Source organism: Parasteatoda tepidariorum, chromosome 6, assembly GCF_043381705.1.
Source record: "Parasteatoda tepidariorum isolate YZ-2023 chromosome 6, CAS_Ptep_4.0, whole genome shotgun sequence".
Taxonomy (NCBI): Eukaryota; Metazoa; Arthropoda; class Arachnida; order Araneae; family Theridiidae; genus Parasteatoda; species Parasteatoda tepidariorum.
The window spans coordinates 71967017-71983982 of record NC_092209.1 but is presented as its reverse complement, the minus strand read 5'-3'; the positions used below and the strand labels follow the sequence as shown (position 1 = coordinate 71983982).

General features: G+C 27.5%; 2 protein-coding genes across 7 annotated transcripts in view; one reads left to right on the top strand and one right to left on the bottom strand.

Annotated features, from left to right (window-relative positions):
* LOC122268945 (UPF0193 protein EVG1) overlaps positions 1-9342 on the bottom strand; it is a 33853-nt gene extending 24511 nt beyond the window's left edge. For 2 of the 5 annotated variants that reach the window (XM_071182565.1, XM_071182567.1), the window contains exons 1-3: positions 5786-6429; positions 5002-5133; positions 3643-3743 (exon numbers count right to left, since the gene is read on the bottom strand). In XM_071182565.1, coding sequence (XP_071038666.1) covers positions 3643-3743; positions 5002-5133; positions 5786-6110 — 558 coding nt within the window. In that variant the 5' untranslated portion in view covers positions 6111-6429. Of the gene's footprint in view, positions 1-474; positions 675-3642; positions 3744-5001; positions 5134-5785; positions 6540-7498; positions 7631-8868 lie in introns of those variants that run through there. The other 3 variants (XM_043039909.2, XM_043039910.2, XM_071182566.1) reach the window with 3 other exon arrangements.
* LOC107436660 (mediator complex subunit 28) lies at positions 6642-13691 on the top strand. 2 transcript variants are annotated; one of them, XM_043039906.2, is made up of 4 exons: positions 6642-6864; positions 6938-7004; positions 10545-10657; positions 12719-13691. In XM_043039906.2, the coding sequence occupies exons 1-4, from the start codon at positions 6808-6810 to the stop codon at positions 13160-13162; spliced, it is 681 nt and encodes a 226-aa protein (XP_042895840.1). In that variant the 5' UTR covers positions 6642-6807; the 3' UTR covers positions 13163-13691. The 2 variants fall into 2 exon arrangements, with proteins under 2 accessions (XP_042895840.1, XP_042895839.1); XM_043039905.2 differs by lacking the exons at positions 6642-6864; positions 6938-7004 and adding exons at positions 9579-9946; positions 10020-10086.
* Positions 13692-16966: the final 3275 nt, after the last annotated feature.

Genomic DNA, 16966 nt, shown 5'->3' with positions numbered 1-16966 from the left:
TGTAAGTTTTGAATGTTTCCATTTTAAAATTCATTATTTTTAAATACGGCATTTTTAAGAAATTTTATATTCCTAAATTCTTTGGCTTTTCTTTTTTGAGTAAAATTTTTATGTTTGTACTGGTAAAGATTAAATTTGTTTGAAATTTTTATCATAAAAAAAATTTTATCATGAAAAATAACAATATGAAATTTATAATGTATACATTCATCAAATTTAGTAGAAAATGTTAGCAATAGTATAAACTAGCACAAACTAGTTTAGCACTAGCACAAAGTTTTCTGATATGTTTACTAAAATTACTTAATGGTAATACAGTGAATGCTTAATATAATTACCCCTGTAGTTCAGAAGAAAATAAATTTAAGAGTGTTGTTTGCTTTAATAAAAAGCATGGATTGTATTATAAAAAAAGTATAAGGTTAAATAACATTCAACCATAAAAATTTGAAATGTTTGTTGAATAAGAAAGTGTGTAAATTGTGAATATATTTTAATAAATAAAAATTCAATTTAAAAATAAATTATAATACAAAGTAGCATTACATGATATATAAAATTTTTTGCTTGTTGAGATAATACATATTTAGAGATTACATCCTTTTTAAAGATTATAACTCAGAAGCTATTTTTTGAGCTCTTAACTCATCCAGTTTTTCTAATTCTTTTAGTCTCTGAAACGAATGAAAAATTAATAATAATTAATAAGGTATAATAATAATTTGTTTCTACTTATGGCATTTAAAATACAGTAGAACTGGGACATTCATTATCCAAATCCCTTTTAATTGAACACCTAAGTTAACAGCAATTGATTTTTTTTTCTTTCTGTTCATTTAGTTAACATGTTGTCATAATAAAGCTATAAATGAAATATTCAAATTAAAATGCTTCATCCATACTTGTTACTTTTTATTTTCAACATCATAAATTATAATTAAAATTATAGGTATGGAAACCACTAGATATCTTACATAGCCCGGTTGGGTAGTCTGTGAAGATGTGGGCTGCTCCGGTTGTGTGTATCTATAGTTACTTTCATAGAATATGTATGCAATTATTTGGTAGAATTAAAAACGTGACGCCTAGGTCTCGTATCCAAAGTTCATGTTGCATTAAAATGTGAAGTTGTCTAGAAATTTCAAAGGTCAAATGACGACTTGATTGGACTGAAAGATGAAACCATGAGAACCTAATCAAATTTTTTACTGAAAAAAAATTTACTAAGACAAATATCTTAAAGAGCGTAGCATCAATCTCAACAGACTATCATGAGATCTAAAAAAATATTTGATTGATAATGGCTGAAGAGATATGTCACAATAATGTTATGACAATTGTTTAGTTGCACGATCATCGCATTTTCAATTAAAAGAAGCTTATTATTTGTGGGGGGGGGGAGTTTAATTTCACAGTGAAAAATCCTGACAAAGGTTTGTTAAGGAAGATAAATACATTAAATCAGCTAACAATTCAGAATGAGACACAACTACTTTTAAACTTTTCGACAGAAAAAACTTAAATTATTTTAAACTAAATTCTTTATAGTACAGTACAGAACCCGTTATCCGGAAATCAGAAGACCGGAAAACCAAAAAACCGGAACGAAATTCAATTAATTTTCCCGCCATTTTCAAAAAAATATTTTTTTTTTCCTCATAAGATTTTAGGATTTTTTTTTCTTTTTTGAAAGATGTTTACCTTACCATCATTTTGGAAATAATCATTAGTGTATTACTTCTTTTTTTTAAGATTATTTCCAAATTTATTTTTTTTAGTTGGGTTTAACAATAAAAAAAAACGGCTTTTTGCAGCAATTCAGAAAGCCGAAAAAATCAGTTATCCTGAATAGCGATGGTCCTGATCGTTCCGGATAATCGATTCCCTACTGTAATAATAAAATTTCCATTTTCAGGATTTATCAATAAAAATATCAGTCACAATTACTTTGGATAATTGAGGTTCTACTATATTTCAAATAAAAATTAGAGCACATTGAGATAAAAAGATGTGAAAAAAAGTATGTAAATTAAGTAATACAAATCCTTTTCTTTATGTTAGAATAATAATTATATCAATTTATTTTCACCACAAATATTAACTTTTCTCACTATTCAATAATACCTCTTAAAGCATTTAAAAGTAATCATTAAATTATTCTATTTAATATCTTACAATTAATAATGTTTGTTCAAAATGTTTAGACAACGTAATTTAATAAAGGCGATAAGACAAGCAAATTGGAGGCTTAATTTTGAAAGCAGAAAAACTATCTCAATCTATAGTAAAAAATAAAGTTAATATCTAAAAAAACTATAAAAATGAAAAACTATATAAATATTGATTGTACAGTGGTGCAGTTGGTTAGGACATTGGGGGGTAGTGAGTTCCATTCTGGTACCTGAAAAAATAACCGACATATTTCTGCTGAAAGGCGCAGGTTAAATCTGCCACGGCTGAAAATCCTCTCGTTGGTTGTGGTGAGGAAGTTTGAAGAGAAAGGGGCCAGCTCAGGCACTATCCCCCTCATCTGACAAGGGTCAATTCTTACCATACCCATCAAAAGATAAAGCCCTAAAACTATGGTTAGGTGCTCGGCGATAGTTGGGTAATGCGTCCTTGTGAACATTTTAGAAGTTCAAATAGAACATGGATAAGTTCTCTTACAATATAAAAGCTGTTAATATTAAGAATTTTACCAGATGTATATTTAGAAATAAATTATGTTTGCTTAGAGACTCTTCATAAAATACTGAAACCTTAAAATGAACCCTTCACAAAATCAAAACAACAAAAAAGTCCCTTCACAAAATTCAAATTTCGGAAGAAAAAAAATCTTTCCCAAAATTCCTAACTTTTAAAATAAGAAAACCTGCTTTAAAATTCCAAACTTCATGAAAAAATCTATCACAAAAATCTGAATCTAAAGAAAAAAAGACCCTTTATAATATTCCTAACTGCTCAGAGAGAAATTTGTTTTTATATACTCTCAGAAAATAATCTTTTCTTAAAGTTTGAAGATTTATAAAATGTATCAATTAATAGAAGTAGCAGTAGAAGAGTTAGAAGAGAGTAGAAAAGTTTCAGTAAAGTAACAGTATGCACTTACTAATGTTACACTTTTGCTAATTATTTTCTTACTTATAAATTTTCTTTACATTTTTTTTTGTGGGTAGTGTCAATAAAAACTAATTTTGTAAACCCATATTATTATAGCTTTAAATGTACCTTTGATATTATTAAAATTTAAGATAAACATTTAATTTTGAAAAAAAAATATTTAGTTCAGCCTGGTACATTTTCCTTATTTGTCTGTCTCATTGCATAATATGAAACATTTTGAATAAAACTTAAATTCAGGTTAGATTTTAATAAGATTTAAGTTATCACACTAACATGTGCTTTAATATAAGTTTATTTTAGCATATTGAATGTGCTTGTTCGTTCATTTTATTCTTCTGTATTCAAATAAATATAAAAAATTGAACTGAAACACTATAACTATACACAGTACACTAAAAAAACATTGGAATGCCATGAAATAAAAGAATTATTTAAGAAATTATGCACAATATTTAAAACACAAATTAAGTGTTTAAATACCAAAATAAATAATTGACTATAACTTATTTCTTTACTTACCACTGATATTTGACACTGAATTTCAGGTAAGTATTTCTTAGCCAATCCTAGTTCTCGCATGTCTTCAATGAATTCTTTTCTTTCCTTTATTTCCAAGAGTACTAAAACAGTGATTCATTCAATAAATTTTAAACCCATTAAACACTATTGAGAAAAGAAAAATTGTACTAAATGTAAATGTACTAAATTTCTTTTATTTATTTATTTTACAATAAAAGAATGCCGTTTATGGAATATTATTGTGACCAAGTATTATATATAAATGAACGAACAGTTCGGCATCATCACATATTTTTAAGAAAAGTTTTTACAAGTATTACATTGCATAAAAATTTGGTTTCTTCTAAACTTTTTGTGAAAACATATAAGAAACCTAAATTGAACTGGTCTAATATCTATATAATATTTGTTTAATATTACAAAAACATTTTATTTTTAATCAAAAGAAGACGTAAAAGTCAATTTTAAGACATTTTAGGTAGGTTCAAAAGAAATGAAAAAAAAAAAAATACGAAAACGAAAGAAAGAAGTTATGACAGTATAAATATAACAATTAGACTGTTTCTTTCCTCCCTTTCTTATTCAAAACAAGGCTTGTATTTAAAAAATGCACAAAATAAAATAAAAACCAATAATTTTTCAATGCATTATTTTATCTTTTTTTATGTAAGTTGTTCACTAACAAATAATAATGAAATATTCTTTCTTCACAAAATATAATAACAAATTTGACAAAATCTAGTTCATTCTACATTTTTCATGTTTATATTACATGAAAAATGTCAAATTAAGGAAAGTTTTTACTTGACAAAGATTTTAAATAAATTGAATACTTTCCAAAATGTTTCTTAAATATTAGCTTTTTCAAAACAATAAAAAACTGATATGCTTTTGCTAAGTATACAAATATATTATTGTTAAGTATACAAATACATTTCCATAGAGAAAATAAAATGTTTTAAATTATAAATATAAGACATTTTATAATAAAATTAAAAGCTTGAAGTTTCTGTTAATCAATAAGCTTCAAATTTTCACCCAGAAGAGCAAAATTAAATAGTAAGAGATAATGATGATAAAATAAACTGTAAAACAATGTTTTTCTTTTAAATCATACACCCTATTGCAAAGGGGGTACAAAAACTGAGTTTTTTCCTATGTGCTACAAGCCCACAGAGCATCTTACCCTTTTTAATGTAACATTTTATTAACCTTTCTCTTAAAAATACTGCATTTTGAGCTAGTATTTTGCTATTATTCCAATCTTAGATTAAGTTCTAAGCATTACAAAAAAATTTCAATATCCAGTAATATTTTCAACATCTGTATAAATACAAATATTTGCAGCAAAAATCTTACTTTCATCAAATAAATCAGTAGAATCTCTGGTATCATCAATGTTATCTTTCAATGCTGGCTTCATTTCTTTGTCAATGTCTTCACCGAATGCCATAATATTTTGAAATCTTTCTTTTTCTTGAGGTGGTCGCGCTAAAATAGATCTAGTAACTTAAGCAATTTTATAGTTATTACAATTTAAAATAAAGTAACTCTTTAAAAACAATCTTAAAAACTATTCTATTCAAGTACAATACAAAATGTGGTAATGCTTAATACATTTATAAGCTACCTCCTCTATAAATTGACCACTGTCAAGGGGTAACTGTTTACCATCACAAATGGCCAACTTACACAGATTTCACAAAATAGATGAATTAAATAGAGATTATAAACGTATAAAAGTAATTAATTAACCTGGTAATGTTATAGAAAAAATACAATATTCTTCATAACAATGGTATATATATAAAAAATTCAGATGTAAACAAATATAACTTCACAAGATTAAGATAATATAAAAATATTTAATGTGATTTAATACTGATTTTATTAGTATTTAGATTATTAGTCCATATTGTTTGTGCTAATTGCAATCATCAAGCCACCAGAGACATTGCCCAGTTATTATACACATAAGAAATTCGAAAAAAAATATTTATGGTGGTTAAGCTACGAGTTTTTATCAAGAAAATTCAGCACACTATATGTTTGTACAAGTTTTTTAAACATACACAACAGTAAAAAAAAAGAAATAGTGTAAGAAGTTAAAATAAACTGATGAAATTTGAACACCCAGACTTACTTTTAGATGGATTTGGTCGGTATTTTTCAACATTATAACTTCCAGATTCTACTATTTGTTTTCGACATCTCTGTATAGGTTTTGGTGGCAACTTTAGGGGAGACGATTTAACTTCAGTTTTCACGATGTTTTTTGATTTAATCAGATCTTTCGGGACAAATGGAATTGGTTTGCTCGCATTAACACAACTAAGAACTTCATTTTGCAGTCTTTGGTTTAAATTCACTTCTTTCATCAGTGATATAAGAATGTTACTGGTATTTGATCCAACTTTTTTGGATGTAGGATAAGTAAAATTTCTTTTAACACATCTTGGTTTTTCCATATTTATGTAATAATATTTTAAATACTTTTCATAGAGAAATTATGTACTAAATTAAAAACTAAATATAGTAATATAAAATTTAAAACAAAGCTAGTTCATTATTTGAGAGAACATGAGCTCGCGTTTTCTATAATAACAAGCAAATAATTGAAACTATCTCGCTGTTACTACTTTTGAGGTTACGACACAAATATTTAAAGTGCATGTTTGTATTGAAATGTTATTTTACGGTTTTGAATTCACAAATTTGGAATTCAATTGCTCATTTTTTGTTTTTACAAATTGGGTTAAAAAATTGTTTACATCACGGTTGTTAAACAAGCGGATGTAGCTAAATTTTAACTGTAGACTATAAATTTTTTTTTTGTTTAAAAAACATTTTGTGAGGGACTTTAAAGAAGAATCTTTCGATGACTTTTAAAGAAAACTAAATGCTAATAAAATCTACGAATGTCTTGATTAAAATAAATTTCATATGAAACTCGCCGCCTTTTTTTATATTTTATGGCAATAAAATTCAATGTAAGCTACAAGTAAATTATAAATTCCTTAGAAAGTTTCCAAACTATTCAATTACTCTCCGAAAAAATATTTTGAATATTGATAAATAAGATTTGTAATCGATTAGTTTAAAGTTAACGATTTCACAAATTTTCTTGATCTTCCTATCTACTTAATTCTGTAGTTTGATTAAATTATGGCTGGTTTAGCGCCAGGCATTCATATAGTAGATGAATTCGAGAAAGCTTTCCAAGTATGAAAACTTACAAAATATAAATGATTTATTATATTTTTTTCGTTGTACTTATCTGTATTGTATTTTTTAGGATTGCCTCGCAGTCTTAACAAATCCTGATCATTTCAACTCGCGTGATTCTGATGAAACAAGAACTTGTAAGGAAAATTTACTATATGTGTTGTATATCATTTATAATTTTGTTATCTTTAATTAGGGAATATTTCCATATGTATATCGTGGGATATCTGTTCCTGTTCGCTCCGACAATTATCACCCCCCCCCAAAAAAAATANGCTTCAAATTTTCACTGAGAAGAGCAAAATTAAATAGTAAGAGATAATGATGATAAAATAAACTGTAAAACAATGTTTTTCTTTTAAATCATACACCCTATTGCAAAGGGGGTAGAAAAACTGAGTTTTTTCCTGGGTGCTATAAGCCCACACAGCATCTTGTCATATTCTAAGGTAAAATTTTATTAATCTTTGTTTTTAAAAATACTGCATTTTTAACTGTTATTTTGCTATTATTCCAATCTTAGACTAAGTGCTAAGCATTACAAAAAAAAAAATATTAATACCCAGCAATACTTTCAACATCTGTATAAATACAAAAACTAATACAAATATTTGTACAGCAAAAATCTTACTTTCATCAAATAAATCTGTGGAATCTCTGGTATCATCAATGTTTTCTTTCAATGCTGGTTTCATTCCCTTGTCAATGTCTTCACCAAATGCCATAATATTTTGAAATCTTTCTTTCTCTTGAGGTGGTCGAGCTAAAATAGATTTAGTAACTTAAGCAATTTTATAGTATATTACAATTAGAAATAAAGTAACTTTTTAAAAACAATCTTAAAATCAATTATATTTAGTTACAATACAAAATGTATTAATGATAAATACATTTATAAACTACCTCCTGTATAAATTGACCACTGTCCTGTATAAATTGACCACATGTGGGAGTGACTGTTTACCATCACAAATGGTCAACTTACACAGATTTCATAAAATAGATTTATTAAAATATAGATTATAAAGGTATAAAAATAAATAAATAAACCTGGTAATATTACAGAAAGTATACAATTCTCCATAACAATATAATAAATTCAGATGTAAAGAAATATAACTTCAGAAGATTAAGATAATTTAAAAGTCTCTAGTGCGATTTAATAATTATTTTATTAGTAATTGAATTATTAGTCCATATTGTTTGTGCCAATTGCAATCACCAAGTCACAAAAGAGACAGTGACCAGTTATTATACCAATGGTCTGTCTAGGTTTTTTTGAAAGGTACCTATTTTGTGAAAATTTGGACATAATTTGTGAAAATTAAAAATAATATTAAAAAATCAACACAAAAATATGGTAAAGTAAGAAAATATTTTCAAAAATTGCCACTACAAATAAAAATTATTTATGACTGGTAAATTTCTATATATTTTTTTTCACATATTCAAAAATAATTTTGGTATGGTAAAATTTTGGCCTTAAAAATGTATCCAAATTTAAAAATCCATAAAAATCATTATCCATAGTTGAATTTAAACTAGAATTTAATAAAAACATGCATTTAATAGTACTATCATTAAAAGTTATTTTTATTATGAGAACATTTTTGCACTATCTGACTAAACACGTGCTACCTTTCCGTAAAAGATAATTCGCTAAACAGCTCCTCTTTTCCATAGATTGCAACGAGACTGGGGTTTGCATGAGAACTTGCTTTTTTATTTCGTGAAACTACCGTTTTTCCTAACGTTGAATTAGTGAAGGTACCACTAAACAGTAGTAAATTTACCCTGGACAGATCCCTGTATACGTATAATGAATTAGAAAAAATATTTACTGTTGTTAAGCTAAGAGCTTCTTCATCAAGAAAATAGAGTACACCATATGATTGCACAAGTTTTTAAACATACAAAACAGTAAAAATAAAAAGTGAATCGTAAAAAGAAATAGTGTAAGAAGTTAAGATAAAATGATGAAATTTGAACACCCAAACTCACTTTTAGATGGATTTGGTCGGTATTTTTCAACATTATAACTTCCAGACTCTATTATTTGTTTTCGACATCTCTGTATTGGTTTTGGTGGCAACTTTAAGGGAGAGGATTTAACTTCCGCAGTTTTCACGATGTTTTTTGATTTAATCAGATCTTTTGGGATAAATGGAATTGGTTTGTTAGCATTAACACAACTAAGAACTTCATTTTGCAGTCTTTGGTTTAAATTCACTTCTTTCATCAGTGATATAAGAATGTTACTGGTATTTGATCCAACTTTCTTAGATGTGGAATGATTAAAATTTCTTTTAATACATCTTGGTTTTTCCATATTTATATAATAATATTTTAAATACTTTTAGTAGAGAAATTATATACTAAATTAAAAACTAGATATAGCAATATAAAACAAAGCTAGTTCATTATTTGAGAGAACATGAGCGCGCATTTTCTATAATAACTAGCAAACAATTTAACTATCTCTCTGTTTTCACTTTTAAAGTTGCGACACAAATATTTAAAGTGTATGTTTGAATAGAAATGTTATTTTACGGTTTTGAATTCATAAATTTGGAATTCAAATGCTTATTTTTTGTTTTTACAAATTAGGTTCAGAAATTGTTTACTTCACGGTTGTAAAACAAGAGTATGTAGCTATATTTTTAACTGTAAACTATTAGTTCTACTTTTGTTTAAAAATAAACTTTTGTGATGGATTTCATAAAAGAATTTTTCGATAGCTTTTAAAGAAAGCTACATACTAATAAAATCAAAGAATGCCTTGATTAAAATAATTTTTATAAAAGGCTTGTCACCTTTTTTTATATTTTATGGCAATAAAACCCGATGTAAGCTATAAGTAAATTATAAATTCTTTAGAAAGTTTCTAAACTATTCGTTCACTCTTCGAAAAAAATATTTTGAATATTGATAAATAAGTTTTGTATTTTATTAGTTTAAAGTTAACGATTTCACAAATTTTCTTGATCTTCCTATCTACTTAATTCTGTAGTTTGATTAAATTATGGCAGGTTTAGCTCCAGGCATTCATATAGTGGATGAATTCGAGAAAGCTTTCCAAGTATGAAAACTTACAAAATAAAACTGATTAACTATGTTTTTTTCGATATACTTATCTGTATTGTATTTTTTAGGATTGCCTTGCGGTCTTAACAAATCCTGATCATTTCAACTCGCGTGATTCTGATGAAACAAGAACTTGTAAGGAAAATTTACTAAATGTGTTGTATATCATTTATAATTCTGTTTTCTTTTATTGGGGAACATTTCCATATGTATGTATATATATCGGGGGATATTTGTTCCTTTTCGCGCCGACTATTATCAGCAACAAAAAAAAAAAGCCTTTTGATTCAGGTATCGATGTGGAAATCTTCCCTTAAAGAGCTAATCTCTATCCTATCTGTAAATTTCGAAATTCGTACGAAATTTCTTCTAAAGCTTTTTTTCATTAGCTTCATCAAAACTGCGTCAAGTTCATTTGAATAATAAGATTGTCCTTTTTTTTATTTCCATTTTCATTACACACTCTCCAAAATAGTTCTTTTAGAAATCTATAAATATTTTAAATCCCTATATGTAGTTATAGCTTTTGCTTGCAATTCATTTCGAAATCGAAGCGTATATATGAGATTTTTTTATTGTTTCATCTTTTTCAGCTGTTGATCTTACTATTCAGCATTTCTTGGATGTTTCAAAGCAAATGGATTGTTTCTTTTTACAGAAGAGACTTTTACTATCTGAGCAGAAACCTGAACACTTATTGGTTGAGGTAAAACTCCTAACATTTATATATTTTAGGAAATAATTACTTAATAATGCTTATTCTAAATGAGAGTTAATGAAGATTGCATTTTAGATAAAAGTAAAATAATTAATTTATAATAATAGATTTTTACCATTTAAACTACATAACATAAAACAAGATAATGATTAACTATTTCTATTTTTTGCATAGTGAATTAATTTTTACTTTATCAAAATGTAATTTGTATTGTAATGTATTTTTTTCTTTAACTAACCCCATGACCATTGAGTCTCTAGGCAAAACTCTTCTGAAAATTTCTTACTTACCACTACTTTAACATTGCATAACATGTGAAAAACTTTATAATGCTATATTTATATAGTTTACAGATAAACAACTTAAAAGTTTAAAAAATTACAATTTTAATATTATATCTTAGAAAAACTATTCATTTTAAATACAAATTATTCTGTTTATGTAAGTTGCAGTACAAAGATAATGAAACATTAGATTAAGTATGAAGTTTTCATGAGACTTCTAGAATGGATGAGTTTTTGACAAAAAACTTATGTGATTTATGTATATCTATTATTATATGTCTAGTCAGACCAACCTCATCAAAGCAATAGTAGCAGCTAAAGAACAGTTACATGTTTTAGAAATCAAAGACGCTGCGTAGGATTGTTGATTCAGATCATTGAAAGCAAACTTCTGCGCAGTGATTTTCAACCACAGCTTGTACAAATTTTTAATTCAGGGTGTATCTTAGTTAACTTTTTTACAGTTTCCTTTAAAACTCCAATTTTAATGGATTATTAATGAGCTGCAGTGGCCTGGAGAATAGAGCAGTCGCCTCCCAATGAAGTGACCCAGGTTCGAATTCAAGCAATGGCTGATTGATACTAATTCTGCCTCTGGCTCGCACTACTGCAGTGCTGACATAAAACATCCTCTACGGTTGATAGATCAGCTTGCTGTGAGAGGTTTTTCTCTTGATGTAATGCAAATGCAGTTGAGTTCCATCAAAAAGCCCTCTACAGAGGCAAATTTTACCAAATACTTGATCCAATCATTTCCTTGTCTTCTAGATTGAGTTAAAAATTACTAGGCTATAGAATTGAACATTGGTAGTGGTTAACTCAAAACGGCCATAAAATAAAAAATTTTAAAATAAATGAGGGGAAACAAGAAAACAAACCTTTATAATATTAGAAAAAAATATATAAAATGGTATGAAGAATGGTTTGTCCCAGTTGACCCTTGTCTTCTGCATTGGGTTCAAAATTACTAGACTACAAAGTTAAGCATTGATAATCATAAACTCAGAATTGGGGCAGCTGTTTGACACTTATATAAAATATAATAAAATTTATTATTAATGATATTTTAAAATGTTAATTTTTAAATGTTGACAAAATAGTTGAATTTTTTTTCTGCATATAAAACACTATAAGAACAGATAAAACACAGACCAGAAGTCAGCAATGGCTGTATTGAAAAAAAAAGTGATGTCACTGAAATAGACCAAATCAGCTCTGGAATAAAAATGTTTTTCGATGTTCTAGATAAATTCAGATTTTTGCTCTATATAACAATGATGGAGAACTGTTTCTGGAAGCTGTTGATATCATTACATTTCCAGAAATGAAATTTGTTTAAAAAATCAAAAGAGTTAGGATTTGAGTTTATTATAACATAACAAATAGTAGGTGTTTTAAATATGCTGTTATGTATTCTTGTGTGTAATGTGCATTTTTGTAGTTTGATAGGTGTTGTTTGAGATTTATTCTTTTCGGAATTCTTTGAAATATCAATTTGTTATTAACTCAGAATAATAATAATCTCTTAACACAGGTTACACTAGTGCAGTATCATCAGAAAATGTTGTTTGGAAATCATACTGTCTTTCTCATTTATTTTATCTTTTTAGTTTATAATATGTAGTGCAATTTGCGTCAAACTTTTTTTAAAAATTATTGAATAATTTAAAGTATTTTTGTTTCATGTGGATTTCATTAAAACCCACATACTCTAATTTCTTTTTTAAAAAAGGAATTACTCATTTACAGTTTATGTTTTTTTTAGAGTATTCAAGAGCTTAAAAATGAACTTGCTAGAAAAGATGCACTCCTTGACAAATATCATGAAAAGATCCAAGTATGGCAAAACCTTCTACAGGATGTTCCTGGTATGCCTCGTCCTCCCCCACCGGCACCCCCTGCTCCTTCGCAGCCAACTCAAAGCATCCCACCTATGCAACCAGGTCCATCCAATCAAATACCACCTCAAGTTGGACAATCAGGCGCTGCGCCTCCCACTCATCCGCACCACATGATGCAACATCATGGTATACCACCAATGACATCATCACCTGTGCCTATGCAACCAGGCATGGTTATGCAGCCTCAACAAATGCATCCTCAACAACATGCTATGGCTGGAGCACAGCCTGGTGGACTGCAAGGCCCCCTTGCATACCTTGAGAGAACTATGTCAAATATTGGAATGCCGGATACTAGTGGACGATAGTATTTCCATATCAACTAAAAAGCTTTTGAATTGACTGAGTTTTCAAGAATAGTTTTTTTAAAAAAAATATTTTTACAATACCTATTTAAAATTGTATGATTTGTAAGAGGAGGTTCATTCACAAAAGTGTGCTTAAATGCAGCCTGGTTTCTAAAAGTGTTAATAAAATCAATGAAAAGATTTTGTAAAAAACAAATTTGTTCAATTTACTATGTTCTTATTGGATTATTTAAATTTGTAATCTCATAAAAAAATGGCTTTAAAATAATATTCTTTACAAATATATATTTTCTCTCAAAATTTTTTGTTGTGTGCCAGCTAAATCTTAAATGAATCTCTCCTGCTTGTTGTATGTCAAAGTAAGATTTCATTTTTTTGAAATCAATAGAAAAGTTTGGTAGTGCTATGAAATACTAGTAGCAAAACCAGGATACTTATTAACATTTTTACAGTGCATTTTGGGATACAGAAAATGCAACATAATCATTACTGTGTGATATTGCAATAAAATGATTACTGAATTGGAAAATGTGGTTAATTTACGACTTAGTATTAAAAAGTAACTGCACAAATTCGAAATTCTGTTGTCACAATAACATCATATTACTGAATTTAAAAACCTCATCCATTTTTCAGTTGTTCATGTTGAAATAGATAAAAAAAATCAACAGAAAAAGATGAAGAAAAAGATTAGAAAACTATGTTAGCAATGAAATCGTCATGATTAAAGTGCGCAAAAAATGATTACTCGAATTTGAAATTTACGTGTTGCAATAATATTGTATTAAAAATATCAGAGTTTTCAAAACTACATGAAAAGGGTCATAAAATTGAAAAGTAATTAAAAATAACTGTCAAGAAAATAGTCGGAGAATGACGTGGATTTACAATGTAACCATTGAACATCTCAAAGAAGTAAAAGTTATTTTCAAAGAACAAAATCATCATGCAATTTAAAAAAAATAATGATGAATAAATAGAAATTCTCATCAAAAGAAGCCTCCAACTGCATTATATTTTCAAGCTTCATTTTATTCTAAACTTAAAAAAATAAAAAGAGTTGAATAGTTTCGATTAACAATTCCTTATTACAAACATTTTATTCCTATTAAAGATTACAAAGTAAATCAATTATTTTATTTTATTCAGCATGATTTTCTTATTGTTGTATCAATATTTACTCAAGTTTAATTTTAATATTTCATTAATGTGATATTAATAAAAAGATTTTTTGTGCTTTGTAAAAAAAATTGAGTAAAATATATTCTCTTGTATTGAACTTGGTAATATTTTGTCAACAGGTTCAACAATGTCTATAACATTTTTTCGAATCTCTGTTTAGTAGTGTTATATTTTTATATGGCAAAGGTTGAGAAATTGTTTAATTTTTCCCCCTCACAACTTTGTTGTTCTGTGTTAACTGTTTGTACTTGATAACGAATAGTAATATAAACACTCAATCACAAAATCATTTTTGATAAATGGTGACATTAATCACAAGCTTTTACATGGAAACATATTTAATTTTTTAACTATGTTACATGTTTTTCTTTAAGAAATGCTTTAAAAATTCAATTTTATATAACTAAATATCTCCTGCGAATCACAAACATAAACATGCTCTCGAATAAGAACATTTTCCTTTTTCACAGTTTCAGACACATATATGATTCAATATTCGAATACTTTTAAAAGGCCATACTCAAAGCTTTCTGAAATTTATTTTATTGTAATATTTATTGGGCTATAAAGTTAATATTTTAAGTTAATATTTATTAATTTAGTCAATCGATGGTAAAAAAAAAATTATAACCAAACTGAGCAGCTTTAAACCCATTCATGCAATTTTTAAAGTGACAAACAATAGTGCAACTTGTTGNGTGTTAACTGTTTGTACTTGATAACGAATAGTAATATAAACACTCAATCACAAAATCATTTTTGATAAATGGTGACATTAATCACAAGCTTTTACATGGAAACATATTTAATTTTTTAACTATGTTACATGTTTTTCTTTAAGAAATGCTTTAAAAATTCAATTTTATATAACTAAATATCTCCTGCGAATCACAAACATAAACATGCTCTCGAATAAGAACATTTTCCTTTTTCACAGTTTCAGACACATATATGATTCAATATTCGAATACTTTTAAAAGGCCATACTCAAAGCTTTCTGAAATTTATTTTATTGTAATATTTATAGGGCTATAAAGTTAATTTTTAAAAAAAAATTTTGTTTGTCCCACAGAGGACAATTATAAGACACAGTTTTCAGTAGATCACTTAAGTATAGCATCACTAGCAGATGCCAGTGAGCCTGCCAACGGACTGAGGGTGTGTGGTATCAATCCTCATGAAATGTTCCACTGTTAAGTGCTAGACTTTGTGCACAGGTCATAGGGCTAACAAAATTGGGTAACCGCCCTCCCCCTCCACACATAAAGAATAAAAGTTGTAATGTCATATCTTTGGATTGTTCCCTATTGTGCATAACTAGTGTAATGTAAATAAAGTACTACTTTTTTTAAAAACAAACTTTTTGAATAGTAGTTCTGAACTAGGTGGCCATGTTCGTGAAACAAGCTTTAGTCACCATAACTGATATAATTGGAGAGATACTACAAGCAACTGCACAACTGTCCAAAAGAGGAAGATAGCAGAGTTTTTTACTACACTTGGTGAATTTATCCTTGAATCTTACCTTATTACACATCAAAGTTTTATTAACTGTATTGAGCTTATTATTCCCTTTTTTAACCTGCCTAGAGACACTTCAAATTATACCAAAGTTGCTTATATTATTGAACTAATTCAGCTCTGCAAATAGACAGCAATTCAGCTATTTTTGATTTGCAAAATTATTTACTAGAAATGATTTCAAGAAAATTTTTTAACAAAAAAATTAACTTATTAGGCTTATAATGGCATAATAAGTGAAATACAAAAGTACCAAGTATAGCTATCATTTTTAATTATTTCACAAATTACATGGTTATTGAACATTAATGTTTATATGGGATACATTAAAAAGCTAATCCTTTAAAGCAAGAAAAAAAGTGACAAACAATAGTGCAACTTGTTGCAATGGACAGCTTCTTGTCAAATTTCTGATACTTGAGATAATGATCAGTGGTTTTTGGAAAAGTTAATAAACCTCAGAAGAAAATTCAAAACTAAACTTTCTTGAAGAGTTTTTCTATGCTGCAGCATTTCTAAACTTTAAAAAATCAAGGCAGTACAACAAATTGAAATGGGAAGAATTAAAACACCGACCCTAATGTTCAGATCTATCACAATGCAGCATGCACATTTTCAATGAGCTTAAAAAAGCAGCAGTAATGACAAGTGAAAAGAAATTTAAGGTGTGTGCACATAACTGGCTTAAAACAGTCAATGACTTTATGACGTGACTGGTGTCATAATAGAAAAATTGTCTAAATTACGGGTGCACAGCCTTTATGAGTGAAGGGCCACATGCACAGCAGATTGACCAACAACGGGCTATATGCCCAAGTATTTAGACAGACATGTTGACAATAACTATAGTAATACATAGCTTTAGAATCATTGCTGTCTTAGGCACTAAATTCTTTTAATCAGTTAACTTAGTAATATGTTTTCATAAAATTAAATACGTTTAAACATTTAAAAAATGCATAACTGATTACTTAAAAAAATGAAGATAAATTGAAATGAATAAAAACATTGGAAAAAATCATTGTTTTTATTTATCACATTACATAATACAAAAGTAAATTTTAATATAAATTCTAACAATAAAAACTTTAATTTTTATAG